We start from the raw sequence: 26,077 nt of genomic DNA, 5'->3' as shown, positions 1-26,077 counted from the left end.
AATGTGGGTGTTATCAAAGTAAAGAGGAAAAATGTGCTACCAAACACAGTAAAGAAACCGACATGCAATTATAATTAAATATACATTTATATAAGATATAGAAAAAAGATATTGAAAATGTTCATTTGAGTTCTGTAAATATTTCAAATTTTCTTGCAAGCAGTTAGCATTAGCGCTACCAATTTGTCTGCTTCAAAATGTGATATTTCTTTTAAGACTAATCCTATCCAAACGCTGACATTCTTTTTTTCATTTAATATACACACATATATTTATAAGTACTTAAATGTAGCACAATAGAACCCCTATCGCTAATATTATTTCACAACTTGTCATATGCTGATGGATATTATGTTCACTTAAGCTTTTCTTTATCAGTTGCGTTTTAAATAAAATTCACGGTAGACTTAATGAATGACTTTTAAAAACTTCAGCCAAAACTCAGAATTCAACTGTCAGATTTTGTATAACAAAATATCAAACACTGTTCGTTTAAAAATAGTAAACTTGTTTTGACTTTTTGTAGAACTCAAATGAACAATAAAATTATAAAATTATATAAAATAGTCAATGTTTATGAAAAATATGATATATATATATGAGTATATCAACTATATTGAATTGATAGTGTCATGTTCGAATAATTATGATACAAGTGTGAGTATTATAAGTTATGGTTATTCTATTAGAGGCTGGATGACAAGTTGTGCCTAGTCAGATTGATTAAAACTTTACCGCAATACAAAGACCCTTAAGTCAAATGGATGTCAACCATTAACTACAGTTCTTAACACAATACAAAGACGTTAAGAATGACAACATCAGAACATAGTTTGGATAAATTTCCTTTTATGAAGAAATAATCTCAACTCTTTGAATGTTACATGAAAAGTAAAATAATAAAAAAAAAAATCCATGAAAAATTCAAACAGAAAGTCCAAAATGGCCAAATTAAATGTTCAGAACTATCATACGAATGGGAAATATCTATAATATTCCTCACTTGTGAGATGAATTAAACTATGTAGAACATGGTGTATGTTTGTAACATGAAAATTTTTAATTTCTCCAGAAAAAATTTTGATTATCATTACTTGGTTATTTCAGAAAAGAAACAAATGAACATAAATAAATCAATCTTTTCAACGTATAACAGACCTCACCACAAGACCACACAATCCGTGTGCGCGCTATGGGAAATTGTGAAAAAATGAAATAAAAGTTAAAACGAACAGCCATAAACCAAGTTAAGATAGAAAACTATATTAAACTATTTCAATACGTAATAACATCTGCATATTATTAAAAAAAGATATGAAAAACAAATATTTTTGATATTCTAAATTTCCAAGTTATCAGTTCTCGACATGAGATACTTCATCTCTAAGTCTCTGTTGTAGATGAAGAAAAGATAGATTGGAAAAGAAGATTTTTGTATCCAGCCTGATTTTAGTGGATGTTAGTATAACTCACCGGGTCTTAGAAGTATACCATTATGATAAAGACCACCTGTGCAAACTGATGTAAAACAAAAGGATCGATTACAATATCAAATGATAGGAATTGGTTGGATGGTTGGAGTATGAAAAAAGAGTAATGCTTGTTGGTGTGGTTATTATAAATATATTAACGAAGGAAAGAAGGAATAGAAAGAATAAGCAAAACGTATGCAACAAAGAAAAACATTAAGATTTCAGAGTGTCAACACAACGGTTTAAGACATGAGTAGGGAAATGTTGACGTGAAATTGTTAGATATAGATGAAACTGAATTTAAAATCGTTAAATAAAACTATTTTATAGTGTTTTAACAAATTCTTGAAACAACATACTTTGAGGGAAAAAATGAACAGAAAGATAAATTTGCCGCTGTTTAGAAAAGTCAGCATACAAAACAAAAATGGTAGATATCTCTTCTTTTTTATAAAAAAAAAATAAATTCAGAAGACAGCATATTAGAATGAAGCTGCATTTTGGAAACGATAGAGCGCCTGATAATTAAGTGTGAGCAAAAAAAAAATCATTCACGCCGGTCACTAGTAATAAAGAATATTTGAAATTGAACCTTTCTTCAATAGATACACTCAATATTTAGACTTAATCAAATTACACTAAAATGCGTACAGTACACATTAAAAATAACAGGTCATGAGTATACATTCTTTTTAGTTGTTATTATTTTATAAATTAATCATTTTCTTCGTTATTAGACAGATGGCTTCTGTAACGCGTTATGTTTACACGGCAGAAAAAAATCAGATAATTCATTAATAATCTTATTTTTCTAAAGTGTCAGTCAATCCCTCTCTGATCATGATATTTTAAGAGATATCGTTGAGGATCGCAAACAGTACTGACAGTTATCAGTCATTCGATTTTAGCTGATATTTTTTACAAGATGTTACATGGCAAACTATTTATTTCTCAACATATTGCATATTTTTATTTAGATAATACTATTTATGAATATCACGAGATTCCAGTCGGTAAATTAATAAATAACTCTCATATATTTAAATGTACGTAAACTTCCTGAATTGTAAAATGGTAAATACTTCAACGAATGTGGCATAGATATTTCTATTGCGACATCAAGTTAGATACTCCATTTTCATTCAAACCGAAAACGTTTATATAAAAAAAAAAGATTTCAACGACATGTATACTAAATTTGATAGATTATCAATTAAAAGATAAGGTGTAATTGCAAACTAAAACAATGCAACAGAATTTAAATAACGTCGAATAAAAGTTATTTTTCAACAAACAAAAAATGCGTCGATTAACTCGGTCAGACGTCATTTCACATGGTCGCATTTTTTATGACAAAAATGGAGATATTTACTTTATAGTTAATTTTTGAATACCATCACCTGAGAGAACGCAAATCAATTTAGAAGAAGAATTATATAATAAGTTTTTACTATAAATTGGCTAAGAAGATGGTAATTAGTGTACACTGAAAAAGTCCCAGGTGAGATGTGCATTAGAAGAATGAATGTAAATAGACAGATCATGGTCGACTTCACTTACCTGAGACTTTGGATACAAAGGGTGATCCCTTAATAACTTTGCCTTTATACTTGATATCAATATTGTATGCTCCTGGGGTCATTGGCATAAAATTAACGTCACACCGATCTCCACTGTCGTGTCGTTTATATTCTGTTTTTGTTGGTCCATCAATTTTGATATCAATGTCGCCTACAAACATACATAAAACGTTATCATATAGTCATTATCTTTTAAGTAAAATCAGCATAGCTTAGTCTCACTGTAAGAATAATTTGAATTTCAACCAAAGCGTATTGATATAAAATAATAAACGAGTAAACTCTTCACCATTTATAAGTTAAAGCATATAAGATTGTCCAAATATTTAGATCTTATTTTAAACATATGAGTGTCCGACAGGTTTAAAATAAACCGCATATATCTGTCATTTATCCGTATAGAGGAATCTTTTAATTAAATACTTACCAAGTGTTCCTTTTTTGGCTGTGATTGTAAAACTTTGGTTTTGTCCACTCATGCCACCAACGAGACCAGCACCAAAGGCGGTGACGTAAGCGCCGCCAATTTCGTCGACAACGCATGAAAATGGACTTCCTGAAACACAAATGTAATATCATATCAAAATTTGAATTTTAAACATTTTGTCATATATTTTTATACATGAAGAATTGATTTGAAAGCAAGATGTGAGGTCTTCTCTGTTAAATATCAAATATAAATGATGCACAGAGGTGTCTAGCGTAAAAGGTAAAAACACAAAAATACTGAACTTCGAGAAAAATTCAAAAAGGAAAGTCCAAAATCAAAAGGCAAAATCAAAAGTCCAAACACATCAAACGAAGGGATAACAACTGTCATATTCCTTACTTGGTACAGGCATTTTCTTATGTAGAAAATGGTGGATTGAACCTGGTTTTATAGCTAGCTAAACCTCCCACTTGTATGACAGTCGCATCAAATTAAGTAAGAAATTATAAGCTTCGTAACTTTGACGACTTTTTACCACCACCGATGACATATAGTTGTTAATTTGTGTTTCATTTTGTCTCTTGTAGAGAGTTGTCTCATTAGAAATCATACCAGATCTTCTTTTCAACATTAAAAAAGACAAGAAAGGTGAAAGGACCAATAGAATAAATGCATTTAAACCATAACAAAAGAAAACAATCAATCTCTTAACTTTAAGGACTCCCTCTCAATTTAGTGGTGGTATCAGGAAATCTGGAAAGACTGTAGAGCATTGAAACATGCAGCAATGTCTGACATCAAAGTACTAAAGAAACTTTTTCAAGAGACAAGACTATTACACAACAATATGTTACCGATTTCCTAGTTAAATTCAGACAGGGGCAGGTATTGAGATATAACAGTGATTATGGATTCATTTAACAGCTTCCTATCTAAACAACAATTTTACATCAAAGCAAGACTTTATAATTTATTGCACTGGAAACTGTTAGTATTGCGTGTGAGTTATTTTCCACAAAAACAAAAAGTAATGATGAAAGTCAAACATTTTTTGTAGCATATGCCCTTGATACAAACATACTCATTGTGGCTTTCTAGCTAAAATCAGTAGAAAATTCTTATTTAAGACATCATTATAGTTTGAAATAAGCGGAAACAAAAATAACATATACGGTCAAAAACATCCTGACATTATGTTGACACGCTAAAGGAACAGCGTGTTAACTGTTACTCTTCATCTCATTAAACTATGTTGAGTATTTAAACATTAACTAACTTATGCTCACCGTGCGCTGCAAGTTCAAATTGCCCTTATCATCGATTTGAGATAAAACGTTGCTAGATGTAGATCGTAAATAAAATAAGCAAAGCAAACTGACCATTATCGTCCTAATTTGCTCGACCATCACCGCGAAAATTAGACAGAGAAACAGTGCATTTGTACAACTATGAACAACAAACATAGATAAATTAACCCTTATCTTTGATAACTTTGCAGCAAAAATGTACTACTAATGCAAATAATTTTGGTTTGACTGATTACTATTTTTAGGGGGAGAAGGCTAATGAACAGTCATTGTGAGTATTCTTTTACAATAACTTAGGATCTTATGCAAAGTGCTTAACGTAGGCATTAACATGGGGAGTTTGTTTATATATTTTACAAGAATTATAACCGAAATGACTGTTTTTGTTTATTGTAAGCGAAGCATAAGTCAATAACTAGGTTATAACATTTTTGGAGAAGTTTTGGATTACGCATAATATATATCGATTTTAAAGGTATCCGTTATGAATTTAGATTGATGCGATATTATGGTTCCATGAAAAACCTGTTTAAAACTACTCTTTGTTGTGTCCCTTTCTTATTTAACTTCTCGCGAATTGAATACTTCACGCATCATTGGCGTTCGTTTTTCGAGTTTGAGTGTCTTTGATGAAGACAAATTAAGAAAGACATTTCTGTCGCATTGGAATTATCTTATGATATTGTCTTTTGGAAATTAATGTTCACCAATATACATTTAATGTAAAGCAATTAAAAAGGGGAAAGATTGTTACTGTTTCTGATCGTTACGTTTCACTAAGTGGTGAGCATTTACTGTCGAGATATTAAAGTATAGTTTATGAAAATTAATAAAATGTAAGATTTTTTTTAAAATGTGAAACATTGGAACACGAGAACAATGAATATGTGAGAAAGAAGGATAATTACAATTGGTACGATTTTGAAAAGATTTCTCATCAGTCGACATAAACAAAACAAACTGATTAAAACACCAACGAGTAAAGTATCATCCACTTGCCCAACAAAACACAGAATATCAACTGTTGTAACCACATGAGAGGTTCAAAGGCATATTTTATTTCTCAGTTTGAACAAATTTTATGAATGTGAATTTAATGCATCTTTTTAAGCTTTCTTTATGAGTTTAAAGCGAGTCCTACTTATAGTAAATGTTTGTTAAACTCTTGTTGACCCTATGAATGTATAAGAAGGTGCATTGTGTGTCTTATAACTTTAAGCAGGTAAAGACGGAACAGATAAATAACATCATTGAGAAAAAAATGTTATTTTGGGATTTTTTGTTTGGTCTTCAATTGTCAGCAATTGTCGGGTCAAAATAAACGTTTTAGTTCTTTCTTGGCTAACATGTTATTAGACAATTCATATAAAAAGTTTAAAAAAAATAAAACTCCGAACTTTCGAGAAAATTTATAACGGCGAAATTCCCTAAACACATCAGACATATGGATACCAACGGTCACATTCCTTACATGTTACAGGCATATACGTTGTTTGAAATTTGATAACAAAACAAGTCTTATTTGAGAAATGTGCATAGTAATTTTTTCTTATTTACATATTTTTGTTGCTTAAACATTGCATACATGTGTATCTATCCCTTGTTTATTACGGAAATGTGTTGAATTATACCAACAGATATTTGTAAAAACACATTACATAATTTCTGATTAATTAATTATGACGTCATTCTAAGAACCGATTGATCTTTTTCAAACATGTTTTACATCTGTTGATCAAATTCTGATTATGCAAGTTCATGCACAAATAGTCTTGCCATTCTTTTTCACAGTAGCTTCACACAGGAAACATAATTATTTTGTCTTTTGGCTGTATAACCACGGAAACAACGTATAATTAAAACTTTATTTGAAAAAAAATAATGAATTCAAACTAAAAATATGTTAGTGTAAAACAGTTTCAGATTATATAAACACTATTGATTTATGATAACCTGTTTGATATGAATGTGAAGGCAACAATATTTTTACATACTTAATTAATTGAAGAAAATATATTAATTCTAGACATTTCTAGAGATCTAACAAGGTCAAATCTTTCTTTATTTGGAAAATTTCCATCACTTTCAAATGTGCATCTGCTTGAATTACAACGGATCATATCAGATAAATCCTTTTGGTACGTGTTAATGTACCTACAAAATATGTTTTACAATATTCGACTCAAGTTAAAACATATATTGTTATGTGGTAACTTTTATCCGAAATTTCGCATCGTACACTTTACTTGTGGTGGATTTGATCAATAATTTACATAAAAAATATAAAAAATATAACTGAAATTCCATGATATCGGCCCAAATTGTATTGACTTAATAAGGATAAGCAATACTCTTGACAGATTACAAATAAAGGGGACATGCTGAGAGTGACCGTAATTGTATATTATGGATGTTTCTAATGTGTATATGCTTGATATGCTTTTTAAATTACATTTTACTTAATTATTGTTTGCAAACTACTTGTCATGAAATAGAGGTTCCTTTTAGTTTGTTTCCAAATAAAAAATATATTACCATAGTCGGCACTCATACGAATATAAAATTAAATCGAATTACTTTATCATTCTTATATCTTTATAAATTGACATGCTGCAAGCCAATTTAATGATGTTGATAATCCTCGCAACAAGAAATTTGATAAATAGAAAAAGTTTGAAACTTTTTTCTCTAATTTTTAGATTCTTGTTTTTGTGATATCAACCACTTTTCAAAATTAATAATCGTTCTATGTTCACTGGGGTAAAGCTGATGACCGTAACTGCATTCACGGTCATCCCAAGATGTCGGACGAAAAATTAGGTCAGTATTTGTATTGTCTGTTAAGGTGTTTCTACATCATTTTCTTTACAAAGCATACATTGGTACGATGTAAATTTATAAAAGATTCTTACGGAAGTCACAAATCTCTACTAAGGAACTTGTATAGAACGGGAAATTGGATTTGAAAAATTCGCTAAGATGACCGTAAATCATCTTTAAAATATTTTCAAGATGACCGTAACATATAATAAGGATGACCGTGATTGGTAAAATGATGACCGTAATTTCGAAAGGATGACCGTAATTTATAAAGAATGACCGTAACTTTCATACTAGTATAACCGGCATTTATTGTCTCTGTTGATTGGTCTTCCATTTTATCTTGTAAGTAAAATAACAGAAAATGTTTTTAAAATACTCCGACCAAACTAGTGAAGGTGAGCTCCAGCAAAATAGATCCTAAAATAGTCTTGTATAAATAGCGAATTTCAAAGGGGAGCCATGTAAATTGCATCAACAGAAAGCAAAATTGTTTTTTTTAATTATATATCAAGACAAATCAAGATTTTATTCTGCTTCTCTGGAACCATACACATGGGCTCAATTACCGGATATTCATAATGTTTAAGGTTCATATGAATGAATTGAAAAATATGACCGTTTTTACACACACATATCTATTAAGAGAACAGACAAACTGATGCATCTAGGAAAGTATTAAGATTTATGTACCCTTCTGTAGCCATTTTTGTACGAACTTTTTAAACTTCAATTGTATCAAAACTACAGATATAATGAATAATAGAGATAGACCACTGTGTACATATTCCAAGGGGAAACTTGATGCAAAGTATTATTTTTTACTGTTCCATTGCATTTAATAGAAAAAGAGTACTTTGTGGCAAATAAATCAAGATTTTTATAGAAAATCCACAGCCTTTATCCTTGAACTCTCATATTTGGCAATTATATGACTGATAGATATAGGATTATTGCATGCAGTGCTAGCATTGATTTCCTTAAAACAAGTTTATAAATGTAGTTATTGGTTAAAACAAATATAAATATGGCCAAAATCAAGTACACCTTTTAGGGTGCGCTCGACTTTAGTGACTCATCACGAGGTGTTTTGGAATGTACAGGTTGCTTAGAACTTTTTGTAAAAAATAAACACTAGCACATCATAAAAAAGTCATGTGAGTAATTTATGTTTCAAATTTTATAGCAAAAATCTCTGTATTAAAGGCTGTGGATTTTCTATAAAAATCTTGATTTATTTGCCACATAGTCCTCTTTTTCTATCAAATGCAATGAAACAGTAAAAAATAATGCTTTGCATCAAGTTTCCCCTTCAAATATGTACACAATGGCCTATCTCTATTATTCATTATAACTGTAGTTTTGATACAATTGAGGTTTGAAAAATTCGTACAAAAATGGCTACAGAAGGGTACATAAACATTCAGGATTATGTACCCTTGTGTTGCTTTAATGCTAAACACATGGACATTTTATAGAAAATCCACAGCCTTTATCCTTGTTCTGTCATATTTGGCAATTTGATGACCGATAGATATAGGATTATTGCATTCAGTGCTAGCATTGATACCTTAAAACAAGTTTATTAATGTAGTTATTGGTTAGAACAAATAAAAATATGGACCAAATCAAGTACACCTTTTAGGGTGCGCTCGACTTTAGTTACTCTGCACGAGGTATTTTGAAATGTACAGGTTGGTTAGAACTTTTTGTAAAAAATCAACATTAGCACATCATAGAAAAGAAAGTGAGTAATCTATTTTTCAAATTTTATAACAAAAATCTCTTTAATAAAGGCTGTGGATTTTCTATAAAAATCTTGGTTTATTTGCCACAAAGTACTCTTTTTCTATTAAATGCAATGCAACAGTAAATAATAATGCTTTGCATCAAGTTTTTCCCCTAGTATATGTTTAAAATGGACTGTATCTATTGGCACTCACACCACATCTTCCTATATCTATGTATCTAAAATTCGTACAAAAATGGCTACAGAAGGGTATATAAACATTAAAGCATGGCAGTCCCTTTAGATATGTAAAAGTTATATAAAGTCTATGTTTGAGGGGGAAAAAACTAACACCTGGTTTTTGAGTTGCATTTTTTTTTAAATATGCAGAAGATAGCAAAATAAACAGACATACGAGTTTCATTTGATACGGTCCACTCAGTTACACAGTTAAAAACACCTATTGTTTGCAGGTGTCTATTGTCTATAGTGTCCATTTAAATCAAAACTACTCACAACATCGATTATACTTTTTACTATCATTTTCATATAAACTCTAAATACGCCAAATAGTTAAAAAGAACTAACCCCTATTGCAACAAACTCAACAAAAACAATGCATACAAATATGGATATTTCTTTCAATTGACGAAAATCCTTTTAAATTTAGTCATTCTTTATAAATTACGGTCATCCTAAACAATTTACGGTCATCTTTTAACCAATTACGGTCAGCCTTGTTATGAATCGCTAATCCTGTTACGGTCATCTCGATTACGATTTACGGACATCCTAGCGAATTTTTCAAATCCAAATTTCCGTTTTATACACGTTCCTTGGTAGAGATTTGTGACTTTCATGTGAATCTTTTATAAATTTACATCGTATCAAAGTATGCTTTGTAAAGAAAATGATGTAGAAACACCTTAACAGACAATACAAATACTGACCTAATTTTTCATCCGACATCTTGGGATGACCGTGAATGCAGTTACGGTCATCAGCTTTACCCCAGTGTATGTTGTTCTCTTTTTCTCAGAATCTGCCAAGATTATTGCTAAATCTCTTGTTACCTCCTTCCAATTTGGCTGATGCCATGCAATATTTATGTTATCATGTCATCTTGACTATCGACATAAAATTGAGGAAATTGTTCAACTAATCAATAGTTACAGCTAGTTAAGAGTACAATGTGACATTTAAGATAAACGTTAACGCATGACAATGCATGTAACAGCTCTTGTGAATTATGATGAAACACATTTATAAGTCCATCAACACTTACTCAAAACAATTGTATAATATGATCTTCTTTTGTTCTAGTTTTGTTTTTATGCTTAAGTTGGATATTAACGGAAAACAATTATCCTTCCAGTATTATTATGTAACAACAAGTTTTGATTTCCTTGGCAACGTCCTACTCTCATTTTTATTGTTTTCTGCGTACTTGCACTAATCATTATGTAATTATTATTAAAGAGGCAGAACATGGGAAGACATGTACTCTGACGAACAATACTTTAAATTATCCTACTAAAAAGCATAAAAAAAAACATTTGAAAAATTTCACCAAAGATACCAGGCTGGTAAGTTTGTACATTTTACTTGTGTTTCGTCTATTAAAGACTCGTCAGTAACGCTAGAATGAAAAATTGTATAAAACCAAATAAATGACGAAGTTGAAGATCATTTTAGGGACTCAAAATTTCAAACGGTTTTAACATATACGGCTTATCTAATATATTCCTCCGATAGTAGAAAACCCTTTATATTTCAAACAACTCAAAAGTTTGTAAACAGTTAATTTATCAATATGACCATATCAATGATATTTTATGTCGACAGAGAATATTATTATTTATTAGATATGATGAAAGGCCATTTGACGACAGTTGGTGAAACACTATAACTGGTGACCAGTATATCTCCTTTTGTACTTAATAGGTTTTGCGATACGTGCTAAGATACTTTATTACTCTTGTAATCGTTTAATTTATATCAACGGGAAGTGTAGTTAGATGAATAATTATACAAAAATGCATTGCCTTTGTAATCCTACATGACAGGTCGGCGTGTTGTTCTCCTAACTATGCATATTTGTTGTTCCAAAGTAGAATTCTCAAAGAAGAAGTATGCACCATATTGTCTGAGATAGTTAACAAGGTTTAATTAGACGTAACTTTCATATGAAAATGTCTGCAAATTGACTCATAAGATTTTTTCTGTGATTCAAAAGATGCTGTATATTGATGAATGATGCCTGTGTTACCTCTTATCTTTCTGAAGTTGAGCATAGCTTTGTTCTCAAGTACTGCTCAATTGTATGAATAACGACTTTGAAATTTGAAAATAGTACGTGCATGAACCAGTGACGGAAGAACGTGGTTAATAATAGTTGAATTCCATAGTTTGTAGAAAAAAATATGAATTCCGCTGTCAGTATAATATTGCAACATGTCAGATTGAGATATTCGTACCAGCATGAATTTGAACTTGTGTTAAATTATATTTTGCTTAAAAATGTACCAACTCGTTAACCGTTCTGCAGTTTGAAGATAGACAAGAACATTGCTTATATTGTTGTTCTATGTATAAAAAAAAGCATTTAAAAAAGATTTCTTGGTAGGATAAGAATGTTATGCCGCAACCGAAAACGTTTGATAGGAACTATTGAAATTAAATGAAAGAGGGTAGCATTTTCTCGTCAAGGTTGAATTTGTTAGCTCCACATTTGAACATGGAAATAATATGCTTGAATCCTGTATTGCAAGATTTAACAAGGGCAACTTATAAAGCTCTGTTTCCTTTCACGGATTTGGCTATACTTTTTTTAACTTTTGGATTATAGCTCTTCATCTTTAAGCTTTGGATTTTACATATCTTGGCCACGAGCATCACTGAAGAGACATGTATTGTCGAAATGCGCATCTGGTGAATAAAAATTGGTACCGTTAATGTTATTATAACAATACCTTAAAAATTGCTGCAAAATGGCAAAATGACTAAGTCTGCAATTACAATTTGTTCAGTGTCAACAAAACAACAAAACAGTTGAAAAGAAAAATTTCATAAATTTCAAACTTCGGAAGCGTTTTTCGTGATTTTGTTTTTCAATTATGAACGATCACAACGAAACCTTTGAAAACCATTCGTAGAACTGTTTCCAGCAATTTGAGAAAAAGTGACACATAACAAATAGCCGACTTCAACTAAGGTTAAGATTGATTGACAGAGTTGGAACAACCGTTGTTGTTTAGTTACATAACGTAAACGGGGAATTTACAACACATAAAAAATAGATATTATGGAAATATAATTGTTGACTTTAATAAGAAGGAGTGTTGTCTAATAGGCACTCAAACCACATCTTCGTATATCTATATATAAAACCTTACAACACTTACACATAAAACAAACGTATATGATAGAATTCAGATATCATTTGTTTGCACTTTTGTGTAATTTACGAGAAAGAGAGGAGCTTTCATGTATTAGTATATTTATTTGCAAAGTACTTGAAACAAGCATACGGTGCTTGTAAAACTTTTGTAGTGAACGTTTCAAAATTGATTATAACGGCTTTGTTATCTTCGCAATTTATTAGTTTACTATAAACATCGTTATGTTGTAAAAACTGTTAATTTTCGTCCATTCTACAGCGTTGAAAAAGAAATATTGTAATTAACAAACAAATATGTAAACATTTTACAAAAATCTTAAAAGCAACTCAATTTCCGAGGTTTAAAAAGAATTGACAAGTAGTTTATCAACTTTTTACAAATAATTAAATATATATGGTAATAATATAAATGCAAATGTTTCCGGGCAAATGTCCACTAAAGAGAAGAAGCTATCAATCCATCAACTACATCACTGAATGTGTACTTGAATGATAAGCATAAAGTCTGCCAAATGTAGAGCAGGATCTGCTTATCATTACAGAGCACCTGGGATTACCCACGACTTTTTGCTGGGGTTCGTGTTGATGAGAATTTTTACCCTTATGTTTTGTTGCGTTGTTAAAGATAAAATGATGTGGTAAGAGTGCGTAATTATATTGTTATCGACTTATAAGTTTTGATGTCCCTTTGGTATTTTCCGTCTCCCGTTTATACTAAGCATATGGGTTTTATGACATAAAAATGCATATGTCAGAATTTAACCACCACATTTCCATTCTAAGTTGTCCCAAAATTACACTAAATGCCCCTACTCCTTTATAAAAAAAAATCAAATTCCTGTGATAATTACCAAAAAATACCATGCTTATATATGACAAACTCTTCATTAGGCCCAGCTCAAGAAAAAATCAGGATCTGCACATCATTCTTTTTATACTCGGAGCAATTTAGAGCTTAATATAAAAATTATATATGCACAGGTCTTATTGCAGACTATGTGGACCTATTCAATCGTTTGGATGCTGTCTCATTGGGTTTTAGCCTTTGTTTTCGTTCATTCAACTTTATTGTATATAATGTATAGCGATAAGCAACGCATTTTTAATATTTTGCTTAAAATATTTTCAAAGTGACCTTTCCAACATTCAATCAATAAAGTATGAATTAGGAAAGCAGTTATTTGTACTCTTTAAGATAACATTTCAACACTAATTAAAACAGACAAGCTGTCAGTAATTAGTTTAATTCTGGTGCATAAAATTAAAGTTACTTCAAACTGCACTTTCTGTGAATATTTGGCAAGCATACGAGTGATGATGGAAATGAGAAACGTCTGTATGTGAATTTTGCCTACTTAATTGTGAATTTCTGAAATTTGAGTTTTTACTTAATTTTAACGAACCTCATACTCTTAGTTGTGTTATGATTAGATGAAAGTCATTCCAAATTAGATATAGATAGTACTTTTAATTGATGCTGAGATAAGCAATGACTTAAATCATTCTTACCCCGAGGTTAGAAAAGAGTAATGTCATCAATCATATTCCATAGTAAAGATAACCATATAATGATTAGTCCAAAACTAATAATGTTCGCAAGCACAAATAAACCAGTATTTCTAAACGATCGAGTTTTATATACTCAATCTGATATCCATAAAATTTCTATTTACCAAAATATTTCTTAAAATTTGAATACAATTTTGTTGCGTTTAAACAGTTTAAAATTAAAATTTAGGCATTTTTTTTAATATAATAACATGTTTTATAAAATTTTATGCTATAATTCTTATCGTGTATCTTGCAATGTTTTGCAAATGTTTTTTAATTATATTTAATATATTACATAATATATCTAGTCTGATTCTGAAGAGGTATTTACCCTTCTGACATACTATCACGGTTGATTTTCACTCTTTCCGTTGGTTGATAACGTTTGGTTTTTTTAAGTCTTAATAATGCACTCCCCTTTTTATTACCTTAAAGTTCAGTATCTGTGTTATACTATTCTGTTTACAAGAAGAAGAAAAAAGAGAATTGAAACGGGGAATGTGTCAAAGAGACAACAATCATACCAAGTCAGAAAAAAATGTTATCTTATAGTTCGTTTCTGTGTGTGTTGCATTGTGGGTTTTTTTTTTTTTTTTTGGGGGGGGGGGTTGCACTTTAGTGTTTCTGTTGTTTCGTTGTTTTCCTTTTATATTTGATGTGTTTCTTCAAGTTTTAGTTTGTAAGCGCGACTTGTTTTCTCTCACTCGATTTGTGAGTTTCGAACAGCGGTATACTACTCTTGCCTTTATCTACCAGATTCAAGAAAACAGCCCAGGGCCACCTAATCTGAGATACTGGTTTTGTTGGTGATTACTACTTACCCTCGGTTGCAGACCCCTCGTATGACATCTGTACTTCATGGGTCCCACTTTTGGATGGCTTGTATTGCACGATAATGGACCCATCGTCACAATCCTTGATTTCTGGAGCAAGGCCTTGGGCTGTCGGCATTTTGTACTAAAAATAAAAAATGTAAACATTATGCATTTATGTTTAATGATTTTTTTAAAATAACGGAAACAGAAAAGTAAGAAAGGTTCAGTAGTCAATGAGCATATCCTCTTATATCATGACCTTAATAATCAGACAGTTACTTGAAAATAACAAAAATTCCGAACTCCGAAGAAAATTCTAAACGGAAAGTCCCTTAGTAAATGGCAAAATCAAAAGCTCAAACGCACAAAACGAATGGATAACAACTGTAAAATTTCATTATATTAACAACGAATTGTAAATGAATCTTGGCCACTTTAAAAGTACAAAGTCATTGTTACACAAGGAAAAGTGAAATATGATACACTATAGATACAAGGACTGAAGGAGATGTGTTGTGATTACCAATGAAACCACTATCCACCAAAAAATTCTAATATGACAGATATGAACCAATTACAAACACTAAATTGCAGGCTCCTGACCTGGGATGGGCACATATACAATGTACCGTGGTTAAACAGAGTAAAATACGAAATACAGAAATTGTTTTATAATGTTACGTAAAGAATGTGTACCGGCGCTTAAGACAATACCAAAGTAAATTTCTGATCTTTTGATTAATTCATATTAGTTTGACGACTTTCTGTTTAACTCTTTACTTTATGGTCTAAAATGTTATATTTGTATAGAACTTCCAGACATATGACCTCATGTTAGGCATAAAGCTTCAATATATAAATATATATCAAAACAATGCGTTGTATGTAAGATAGTTGGCATCATACGACGTGAACTCTGTGTGTTTTGACTATGTATTGTTAGCATCTTAGGGAAAACTTCCCTCACCTGTGCCACTTGTTCACTAGACTTATGTTTTATCTTTCTAATCAAAAACATTTTTTAAAACAAACTTATTTCACACAGATACATAAATTATTCATAACTTATAATTTTAAACGTATTTGAACAACGTATATAGTTATCAAAAGTACCAGGATTATAATTTTATACGCCAGACGCGCGTTTCGTTTACATAAGACTCATCAGTGACGCTCAGATCAAAATAGTTAAAAAGCCAAATAAATACAAAGTTGAAGAGCATTGAAGATCCAAAATTCCAAAAAGTTGTGCCAAATACGGCTAAGGTAATCTACTCCTGGGGTAAGAAAATCCTTAGTTTTTCGAAAAATACAAAGTTTTGTAAACAGAAAATTTATAAAAATGACAATATAATTGATATTCATGTCAACACAGAAGTGCTGACTACTGGGCTGGTGATACCCTCGGGGACGAAACGTCCACCAGCAGTGGCATCGACCCAGTGGTGTAAATAGTTATCAAAAGTACCAGGATTATAATTTTATACGCCAGACGCGCGTTTCGTCTACATAAGACTCATCAGTGACGCTCAGATCAAAATAGTTAAAAGGCCAAATAAATACAAAGTTGAAGAGCATTGAAGATCCAAAATTCCAAAAAGTTGTGCCAAATACGGCTAAGGTAATCTACTCCTGGGGTAAGAAAATCCTTAGTTTTTCGAAAAATACAAAGTTTTGTAAACAGAAAATTTATAAAAATGACAATATAATTGATATTCATGTCAACACCGAAGTGCTGACTACTGGGCTGGTGATACCCTCGGGGACGAAACGTCCACCAGCAGTGGCATCGACCCAGTGGTGTAAATAGTTATCAAAAGTACCAGGATTATAATTTTATACGCCAGACGCGCGTTTCGTCTACATAAGACTCATCAGTGACGCTCAGATCAAAATAGTTAAAAAGCAAAATAAATACAAAGTTGAAGAGCATTGAAGATCCAAAATTCCAAAAAGTTGTGCCAAATACGGCTAAGGTAATCTACTCCTGGGGTAAGAAAATCCTTAGTTTTTCGAAAAATACAAAGTTTTGTAAACAGAAAATTTATAAAAATGACCATATAATTGATATTCATGTCAACACCGAAGTGCTGACTACTGGGCTGGTGATACCCTCGGGGACGAAACGTCCACCAGCAGTGACATCGACCCAGTGGTGTAAATAGTTATCAAAAGTACCAGGATTATAATTTTATACGCCAGACGCGCGTTTTGTCTACATATAATTGCCTTTATTCAAAATATCGAGTTTCTTGTTCTTATTCAAAATATCTAGTGTCTTGCTTTATTTTAAATTATAGAGTTTCTTGCTTTAATTCAAATTATAAAGTTTCTAGCTTTATTTCAAATTATAAAGTTTCTAGCTTTTATTCAAAATATCGAGTTTCTGTTTATCACATCATCACAAAATAATAAGTAATTTGTTTTGAAATTGCAAATTGATAAATTCAGATAAATACGATATTGAAAAGTCGTTATTCAAATACATTTAAAATTACAAGTAATGAATTCTTCATGCTTATCAGTTTCATATCAGGTAACTTGCGTGTTTTCATATTTTTTTCATTAACCTTGCGCCATTTTTATCTTATCACCTGCAAATCATTCTTCATTTTGAAAAAATAAAGTTGGCAGCAGATTTTAGCTTTCGTGTTTCATCGAGAGGGTCTCAAATTGAAAGAAAATAATCTAGAATCTGCTTAAATTTTGGTAAATATCCTTTCATGAGCTATTGGTGTCTTATATGAAAAGAAAAAAGGGGTTATGTTATGGGTCAAAATATTCTACCCTGTATCAATCGTAGGAAACAAACCAATTTACTAACAGTTAAAACCGCGCAGTTAAAAGTTCCCCGACTGTACATCAATTTTTCCTACATTAAAGTCTAGTTTCACTGTTATATGCATTGCTATATGCATTGTTTTGATAATTCTAAGTTTACGAGCAAGAGCAAACATTGTTACTTGGATGGAGAGTTGTCTCATTGGCACTCACACCACATCTTCCTATATCTATCTTTAGCACAACAGTTCTTCGGCATAGTACGTCATAATTTGGAACGAGTTGAATAACATCATAAAAAGTAGATCATGCCCTCAAATATATAGATAATATCAAGAAAGATGACAGTATTAGGTAATTTTGACTCTTTTATTATGCATCATTACAATTATGTTCTTCTATGGAACAATCTTCAGGGAGGAAAGCATACATACAAAATGAAATTACGTAACAATCTTATTTATAAAAAACGCCACTGTGAAATCGGATCATTTCATATCTTACTCAACACCCATGGTTTACGGTTTTCTAAGGAATTATAATTGGTAAATTTACAATATTTAACAATTTTCGAATTTGCCATTTCTTTCGTACTTTTTTTCTCTAACATAAATGACAGATTTGCTCATGGTCTAGGTAAAAAAAAACTATGCGAAGAACAAGTTTTCAATTCATATCATTAGCTTATCTATCTTTTAATTATGTCAGTGTCATAACAAGACTATGGCATATATAAGCATCCTTTTTGTTTGGGGTTTCTTTTTGTTTGTTTTCTTTCTTGTCAGTTCAATAAGTCATCACTCACTGATATAATCAACCCCTTGCAGAGGCAACCAAATTTGCTGACAGTACGTTTGAATGGCTTCCAAATAGAATGCTTACATAACTAAGTGATTATACATCGCTATTGTTCTGTGTTGTCCTTGGCATACCGCATGTCTACATCGTTTTTGCAGTTCTGCAAATGTTTGTTCGGTTCATCGTCAATTAAAAGAAGCAACACTATACTGTTACTTTAATCAAGTGCCTTGTTTTACTTTAAACACGTGCCATGTCTGATTTAAAACAAGTGTCATGTTTTACTTCAAACAAGTGTCATGTTTTATTTTAAACAAGTGTTATGTTTTACTTTAAACAAGTGTCATGTTTTACTTTAAACAAGTGTCATGTTTTACTTCAAACAAGTGTCATGTTTTACTTTAAACAAGTGTCGTGTCTTACTTCAAACAAGGGTCTGTCTAAAATAACATGATATAACCCTATTAAAATTACATGAAATGTATATGTTTCATTATAATACGTTATTCTGATTGGCTACACTGCAATCTTGCGTTATCTATTCAGCAACTTCATTACACAATAAAATGTATCATTGATGTTGACACGAGGTCCCAAAATAAAATGCACAGGAAAATTAGATAAAAACTTGATAAAAATCGTGTTTTCAGGATCCTAGCTAAAATACGTTATAATAAATATTGAATCTTTTTGTAACTTCTTAGGGTTGTAAAAGCGTTGACCGTGCGCACATTTTTAGAGGAAGCGCTTCTTACATGATGTATTTCGGTAAACGCTATTGCACCCCAATGAAGTTACAAAAAGAAGCATTCATGTCTCACTTTAGTTAAAATGAAAGGCAAATTTACTACATATAGTACAATTTAAGTCCAAGCGTACATGATATTGAATTATCCTATCACCATATTATATCAAGCTAGCTTGTTTTAAGATACTAATATAAGACTGGAGACCATTTCAGAGTTACAGTTACATTTACAGCTACATCTACACTTACATTTACATATACAGTTACATTTACAGATACATTTCAGAGTTCAAAACATATTCCTTAAATTAAGTGTACTTTCCAGTAAAGGATATCAAAGAAAAGGAAGAAAATGAACTCATCAAAGATACCAGGATCAAAATTTTATATTTACGTCTAAAAAAAACTCATCAGTGACGCTCGAATAAAAAAAAATCAAAAGCCAAAATAGAGCACAAACTTGAGAAGCATTGAGAACTAAAAAATCCTTAAAAATTACCAAATACAGCTAAGGTAATTCATTCCCGGGGTAGAAAAGCCTAATTGTGTGGTGTTGTCCAACTAGATAACAAAGAGGATAAAGATTTTTGAAATTGATTTGACAAAAATTGATAATTACTGTTGAGCGCCATTTTCAGTACTATTGGCTATATCGTGGCGACATATTAAGGTTGAGGAAGTCTTGTGCTTAGCTTAGAGAGAACCACCTTCAACGGGAAAACAGCCAATCGTAGTTAATGGTTAAGTTAGACTGGAATCCGACGAACGCACCTGTTACGGTCTGTGTTCAAACTCACAATATCAGTATTGACAGGCTACTCATAGTGTTGTAGAAGAATTACGTATATGACTCAGACACCGAGGCCCGTAATTTGTTTACGTTGCATATTTTAAGGTTTCACATTCAGATACCCGAAAATCATTAAAACCCTTATTAAAATGGTGGTGATCTGTTTTCTTATATGACTTTTGTTGACTATTCGGAAACAATACATGTGCAAGATGATGTACACGTTTCATTTGATTCATGTCTAGTAGAAACGGGTTTGTTTAAACACCTGATTTAGTATCATACCGTTATCACCAGACATAATGGAATATAAGATAAGATGACAAAAAGGAAAACAACACCATTATGGCAAGCTGAGGTGTATTATGTAGTTCCATCTTCTATGAAATACATCACATGAAAACTGACACACAGAATATGAGATCTTACATAAATCATTCAGTTACATAACACTAAATAGTAAGAAAGAAGAATTAAAGAGTGTTAACCCATATATTAATTATCTTTTGAAATTTATAAAAGGTGTGTTATAGCATTATATAAGTGATCCATTATTTACATTTTTTGTATAACGTTATTATTTATTAATCTCTAACCCAAAAGCAAAAATGCGAAGTAACACCTTTATGATATATCCATAAAGCAGACGAACGTTGATTATAAAGACATAGCGCCATTCCTACACCGGGTTGTATCATGTCTTTGTCATTAATTTCTCATAAATATAGCATTAATGCTTTCACAAGTCGTCAAAAACATCAGCAACGGGTAACCTCCCGTCTTTGAACTCTTCCTTGTTCTAGTTCTTGTGCACTTTACAAAATGTACTCCTTATGTTCGAACTTTTATCGATACCGTATGTCGAGCGATAGAGTAATAACTCATTTTAATGTGCAATCTTAATGATAAACTTATCTGTTTTATCTACAATTGAAGAGGTATTCAATACATTCAATACTCAATGATTAATGAAGTATTTCTCTCTGCAATCTTGCTTCTTCGTGTCTTATTTATTGGTTTGAAAGAAATCTTATGCTTTTTCACCTTTTATCAGTCTTCTGTTAGTATTACATTCTAAATTCATAATAAATATTATGGTTTATCTCATTTACAAGATAAACCAATTTATGAAGTGATTTGATCTGATCTTATTTTCGGTATTACTCTTGTATCAGGTTGATCTGTTTTCCCTCGCTTATATCACGTGATTAATAATTAAAAAAAATGCGGGTGTTTTTGTCGCGAAACCTGGAAAGCCTAATAAGAATCACTGGGGTAAAGCTGATGACCGTAACTGCATTCACGGTCATCCCAAGATGTCGGACGAAAAATTAGGTCAGTATTTTTATTGTCTGTTAAGGTTTTTCTACATCATTTTCTTTACAAAGCATACACAGGTACGATGTAAATTTATAAAAGATTCACACGGAAGTCACAAATCTCTACCGAAGAACGTGTATAGAACGGGAAATTGGATTTGAAAAATTCGCTAAGATGACCGTAAATCATCTTTAAAATATTTTCAAGATGACCGTAACATATAATAAAGATGACCGTGATTGGTAAATTGATGACCGTAATTTCGAAAGGATGACCGTAATTTATAAAGGATGACCGTACCTTTCATAGTATAACCGTAATTTCTAAGAAATATCCGTATTTGTATTACCTTTTTTGTATCAAATAATTAATCGTGTTGGCGTAAGACGTATTTATAAGACAGCATTAGTTTAAACAATATTTATTCAGATAATTCATCATGATACGATATTATACAAAGGAAATAATATTCAGGATTCAGAAACAAGCTTTTACAAATCTGTCTCCTTTACAAAAATAATAGTGATGAAGCATTGACATCAAGGGTTAAAACGTTTACTTTTAATAATATATTTCTGCACCAAACTAAGTAAAAGACTATTTTGCTCATCTGAGAGTACCGTTGATCCAAAAAGCAAAGTTTTTGTGTTAACTTGGATTATTATTATTTATTCTTTTGTAAGATTTAGAAACTATATATTCAATATGGTCGTTTCAGGATCCGTTGTTAGAAAAAAAAGACACCCAGATGTTTGTGTTTACTTACTGTTTGTAGCTCTTGGATGTTCATATTTAATGGAGGATGAAAGGGTCTATTTATTTTTTTTTAAATTATCATACTTTCAGTTTTATGGGCATTAAAATTAACAAACCATTTTTTTGACCAATATTATGACAAATCTTATCTAGATCGTCATTAAAATTTTAGCTGTTTCTGTTGGATTGTCAACCATATTATATAATGAAGTGTCATCTGCGAATAGCTTAATTTGAGCTTGAATGTCTTCTCCAATATCGTTTATAAATATAAAAAAAAATAGAGGGCCTAGAATGGACCCTTGTGGGCGCCTGCATTTACAGGTAACCATTCGGAACTTGAACCGTTAATAACCACCCGCTGGACTCTATTTGTAAGATAATTTTCAAACCACCTTAGTAAAGAACCCGGTATGCCCGCTTGTTGAAGTTTAAATAGCAGTCCCTTATGCCAGACTCGATCAAACGCTTTACTTATATCACAGAATACTACCCTTATTTCTTTACCGCTATCTAAAGCCTTCCCAAAATTATTCGAAATGTTAATTAATTGATTAACTGCTGAATCCCCCCGTGTAAAGCCCGACTGATTTTTCGTTAAAATATTATTGCGCATAAAGTGATTGTAAACATGTTTATACACATCGTTCCATACACTTTGATATTACACTCAACAAGGAAATAGGTCTATAGTTTTTAACGTCATTCGGTTTACTATTTTTATAAACTGGGGTAACATTTGCTCTTTTTCATTGATCTGGAAAAGTTGACGTACTTAACCATGTTAACGATAAGTTAAATAGTTTACATAGTGGATACTTTAAAACAGAAGATGCTTCTTTTAAGATCTTTTAACAATTTGGGACTTATGAGGTCTGGGCCAGAAGCTTTTGTGGGATTAACAATTTTCAATATATCTTCAACTTCAGTAACAGTAGGTTCTATATAACTAATGTCATCACTAATATTATGAAGTTCTTCAGGTAACACAGCACTTGGATCATGAATATTTGACTCGGAAGAAAAAAATCGATTAAATTCATTTGCCTTTTCGCTTTCATCAAATATTAAGTTTTTATTAACTATTAATGGGGGTACACTTGCGTCGTTTAATCCGGATATTTGTTTAACCGTTTTCCACCAGTTAGTAGTGGACGGGTTACTGTTCATGATTTTTTTTAATTAAATTGTTGTTATAATCATCCTTCGATTTTCTTATTAAACTAGTAACTTCATTTCGTATGTTCGTAAATGTTGACCACTCCAATGGGTTATTATTTTTTTAGCCTTTCTGTGGATTCTATTTTTTTCCCTTATCTTTTTTTAACATCATTTGTTAGCGATTGAGTTTCATTTTTGCGAACAGTTATTATTTTATTTGGAATACATTTTTCAGCAGCTTCTATGATAGTTTTTGTTATTTCGGTTGTAAATTGTTCAACGTTATTTAAGTTAATTACGGAATCCCAATTTTTTTCAGATAAAATGTTACGATATCTGTCATAGTCTCCTCGATCATATAGCCAAATTTTCCGCTTTAAGTTTTTTGACGACATTTTGGAATGTTCAAAAGACTGATTATAGGACAGTGAAAACGTATTTGGTCTAATTAAGGTGGCCCGACTCCACAGTAATTTATTATGTGAGCATCATTTGTTATAAAAAGGTCTAACAATGATGACGACGTTTCAGTAAAATGAGTAGGTTCATCTATCATTTGAGTAAGACTAAATTGGCTTAACAAAGGTGTAATTTTTGAAGACAACATTATCCTAAAGGTAGATAAAAATAAGACGTGCTCCAAATACATGGTTCGTCATATGTAGCATCCAACTACAAGCCAAATAGTTAAAAAGAACTAACCGAGCCACTATTGCGACAAACTCAACAAAAAACAATGCATACAAATATGGATAGTTCTTTCAATTGACGGTCATCCTTTTAAATTTAGTCATTCTTTATAAATTACGGTCATCCTTAACAATTTACGGTCATCTTTTAACCAATTACGGTCAGCCTTGTTATGGATCGCTAATTCGTATACGGTCATCCTCGCGAATTTTTCAAATCCAAATTCCCGTTTTATACACGTTCCTCGGTAGAGAATTGTGACTTCCGTGTGAATCTTTTATATATTAACATCGTATCAAAGTATGCTTTGTAAAGAAAATTATGTAGAAACACCTTAACAGACAATAAAAATACTGACCTAATTTTTCATCCGACATCTTGGGATGACCGTGAATGCAGTTACGGTCATCAGCTTTACCCCAGTGAGAATGAATACTTAAAGGAATGTGACACAAAATAATAGCATACCTACGTAAAAACGATTTTTAAAATTGGTTTTTAAAAAATTACTTCTGTTTATATTTTGAAACAAAAAGTTAGGTATGTCTGTTTTAAAAAAAGTAATAGGAGACCGATATGAATTTAAAGTAAATGTCTCCAATATCGATATCATTTGACTCTAAAAATAGCATGTAAAATGTCTTATTTCACGTGTTTTCCGTGCAAGCACACACACACCCCTTTACCACCCTCATATATCGTCTTTTCTATAGTGACTTATAACCAATGTAGTTATAAATATGCAGAAGTAAACATGTGCCATGTATAAGGTATGGAACGTTTTTCATTTTTTTTCCAGATAATTCCATGTGATTTATTAATGATTGTGCAGATAAACTGAATTATAAAGTAAAATGTGTGTTTCGCTAGACCTTATACTTGGTTTTACAAATTTCATCTTCGCTAGTCTAGGGTTACGATCCACTCCCATCCTCTCTGAAGAGGAAAGGGGAGGGGGTCGTAACCCTTGGCTACAGAAGATGTGAAAATTCAAGAAGAAGAAAAAGCGTGTATAACTCTGTTGTGAAAAAGAAATAAACTTAAGGTAAAGCAAAGATGTACAGTAACTACCGATAAGTAAATATTTACAGCTCTATATTTTAAAGAAGATTTTTTTGAAGAAAAAAAGTGTATAAATAGTGTTAAAAATACTCACAAACTCGCGGAGGCAGTAACGAGAGTTGCATCGCAAAAAACTTAAATAACTCATATTTTCCATGACTTAAATCAGCTTTTAACACATAAACTTCAATTTATATATTCCTATCAATGTTTCGCTTTCAACATTGTTAATCAATAATTCAATTATTATCAATTAATTTAGACAAAGCGTTAATCCTCGCAAGATTTAGACAAAATAAGCACTTACTGAAATGCTGATGCTTTTATATTCAGCCAAAAAATTTATTTCCGACATAAAAAAAATCTCTTTCATCATTTCTCTTTTAATGTTAATAAAAAGAATTAACATCTTTAAAACAAAATAAATATTGTTATAATAGACAAGTAGGATTTAGATTCGATATGCAGCATTGTTGATCGCCTAGTAGCTATTATAATAGAGGGTCTAAAGGTAATTTTATATTAAAAAATATATGAACTACAACTTCCACTCAATCATTTACAATTAGTTTTAAGATCACGCTTCGGAATCAACTTGCAACGGGATTGAGCTCTTTTGTGACATAGAAGTCCCGCATGCATGATAGAGAATTATATGTTAATTATTGCTTTTGTGACGGAAGAGCCTGACTTACTAGCTTAGTACCTTTTGTACCATCGGTAATCGAATGTACAACGCCTTGACCAATAAGCCAACGATCCGTATACCATCTCAATTGATAAAGAACCGACATGAATCTTAAGGTCATGATAAGCACCATGCACACTACACTTGCCTACCTATTTTGAGAGAATGATTTATCCACA

General features: G+C 31.3%; 1 protein-coding gene across 5 annotated transcripts in view; it reads right to left on the bottom strand.

The window, feature by feature from the left end:
* The window catches only part of LOC134724904 (filamin-A-like), a 55,410-nt gene that overhangs the window by 16,664 nt on the left and 12,669 nt on the right, over positions 1-26,077 (bottom strand). For all 5 annotated transcript variants that reach the window (XM_063588249.1, XM_063588248.1, XM_063588251.1 and 2 more), the window contains exons 2-4: positions 15,111-15,246; positions 3,480-3,608; positions 3,033-3,203 (exon numbers count right to left, since the gene is read on the bottom strand). In XM_063588249.1, the coding sequence (XP_063444319.1) occupies positions 3,033-3,203; positions 3,480-3,608; positions 15,111-15,246 (436 nt within the window). The remainder of the gene's footprint in view (positions 1-3,032; positions 3,204-3,479; positions 3,609-15,110; positions 15,247-26,077) is intronic.

The sequence above is a fragment of the Mytilus trossulus genome, chromosome 7 (assembly GCF_036588685.1).
Source record: "Mytilus trossulus isolate FHL-02 chromosome 7, PNRI_Mtr1.1.1.hap1, whole genome shotgun sequence".
Classification (NCBI taxonomy): domain Eukaryota; kingdom Metazoa; phylum Mollusca; class Bivalvia; order Mytilida; family Mytilidae; genus Mytilus; species Mytilus trossulus.
This window is presented reverse-complemented; position numbering and strand designations above follow the sequence as displayed.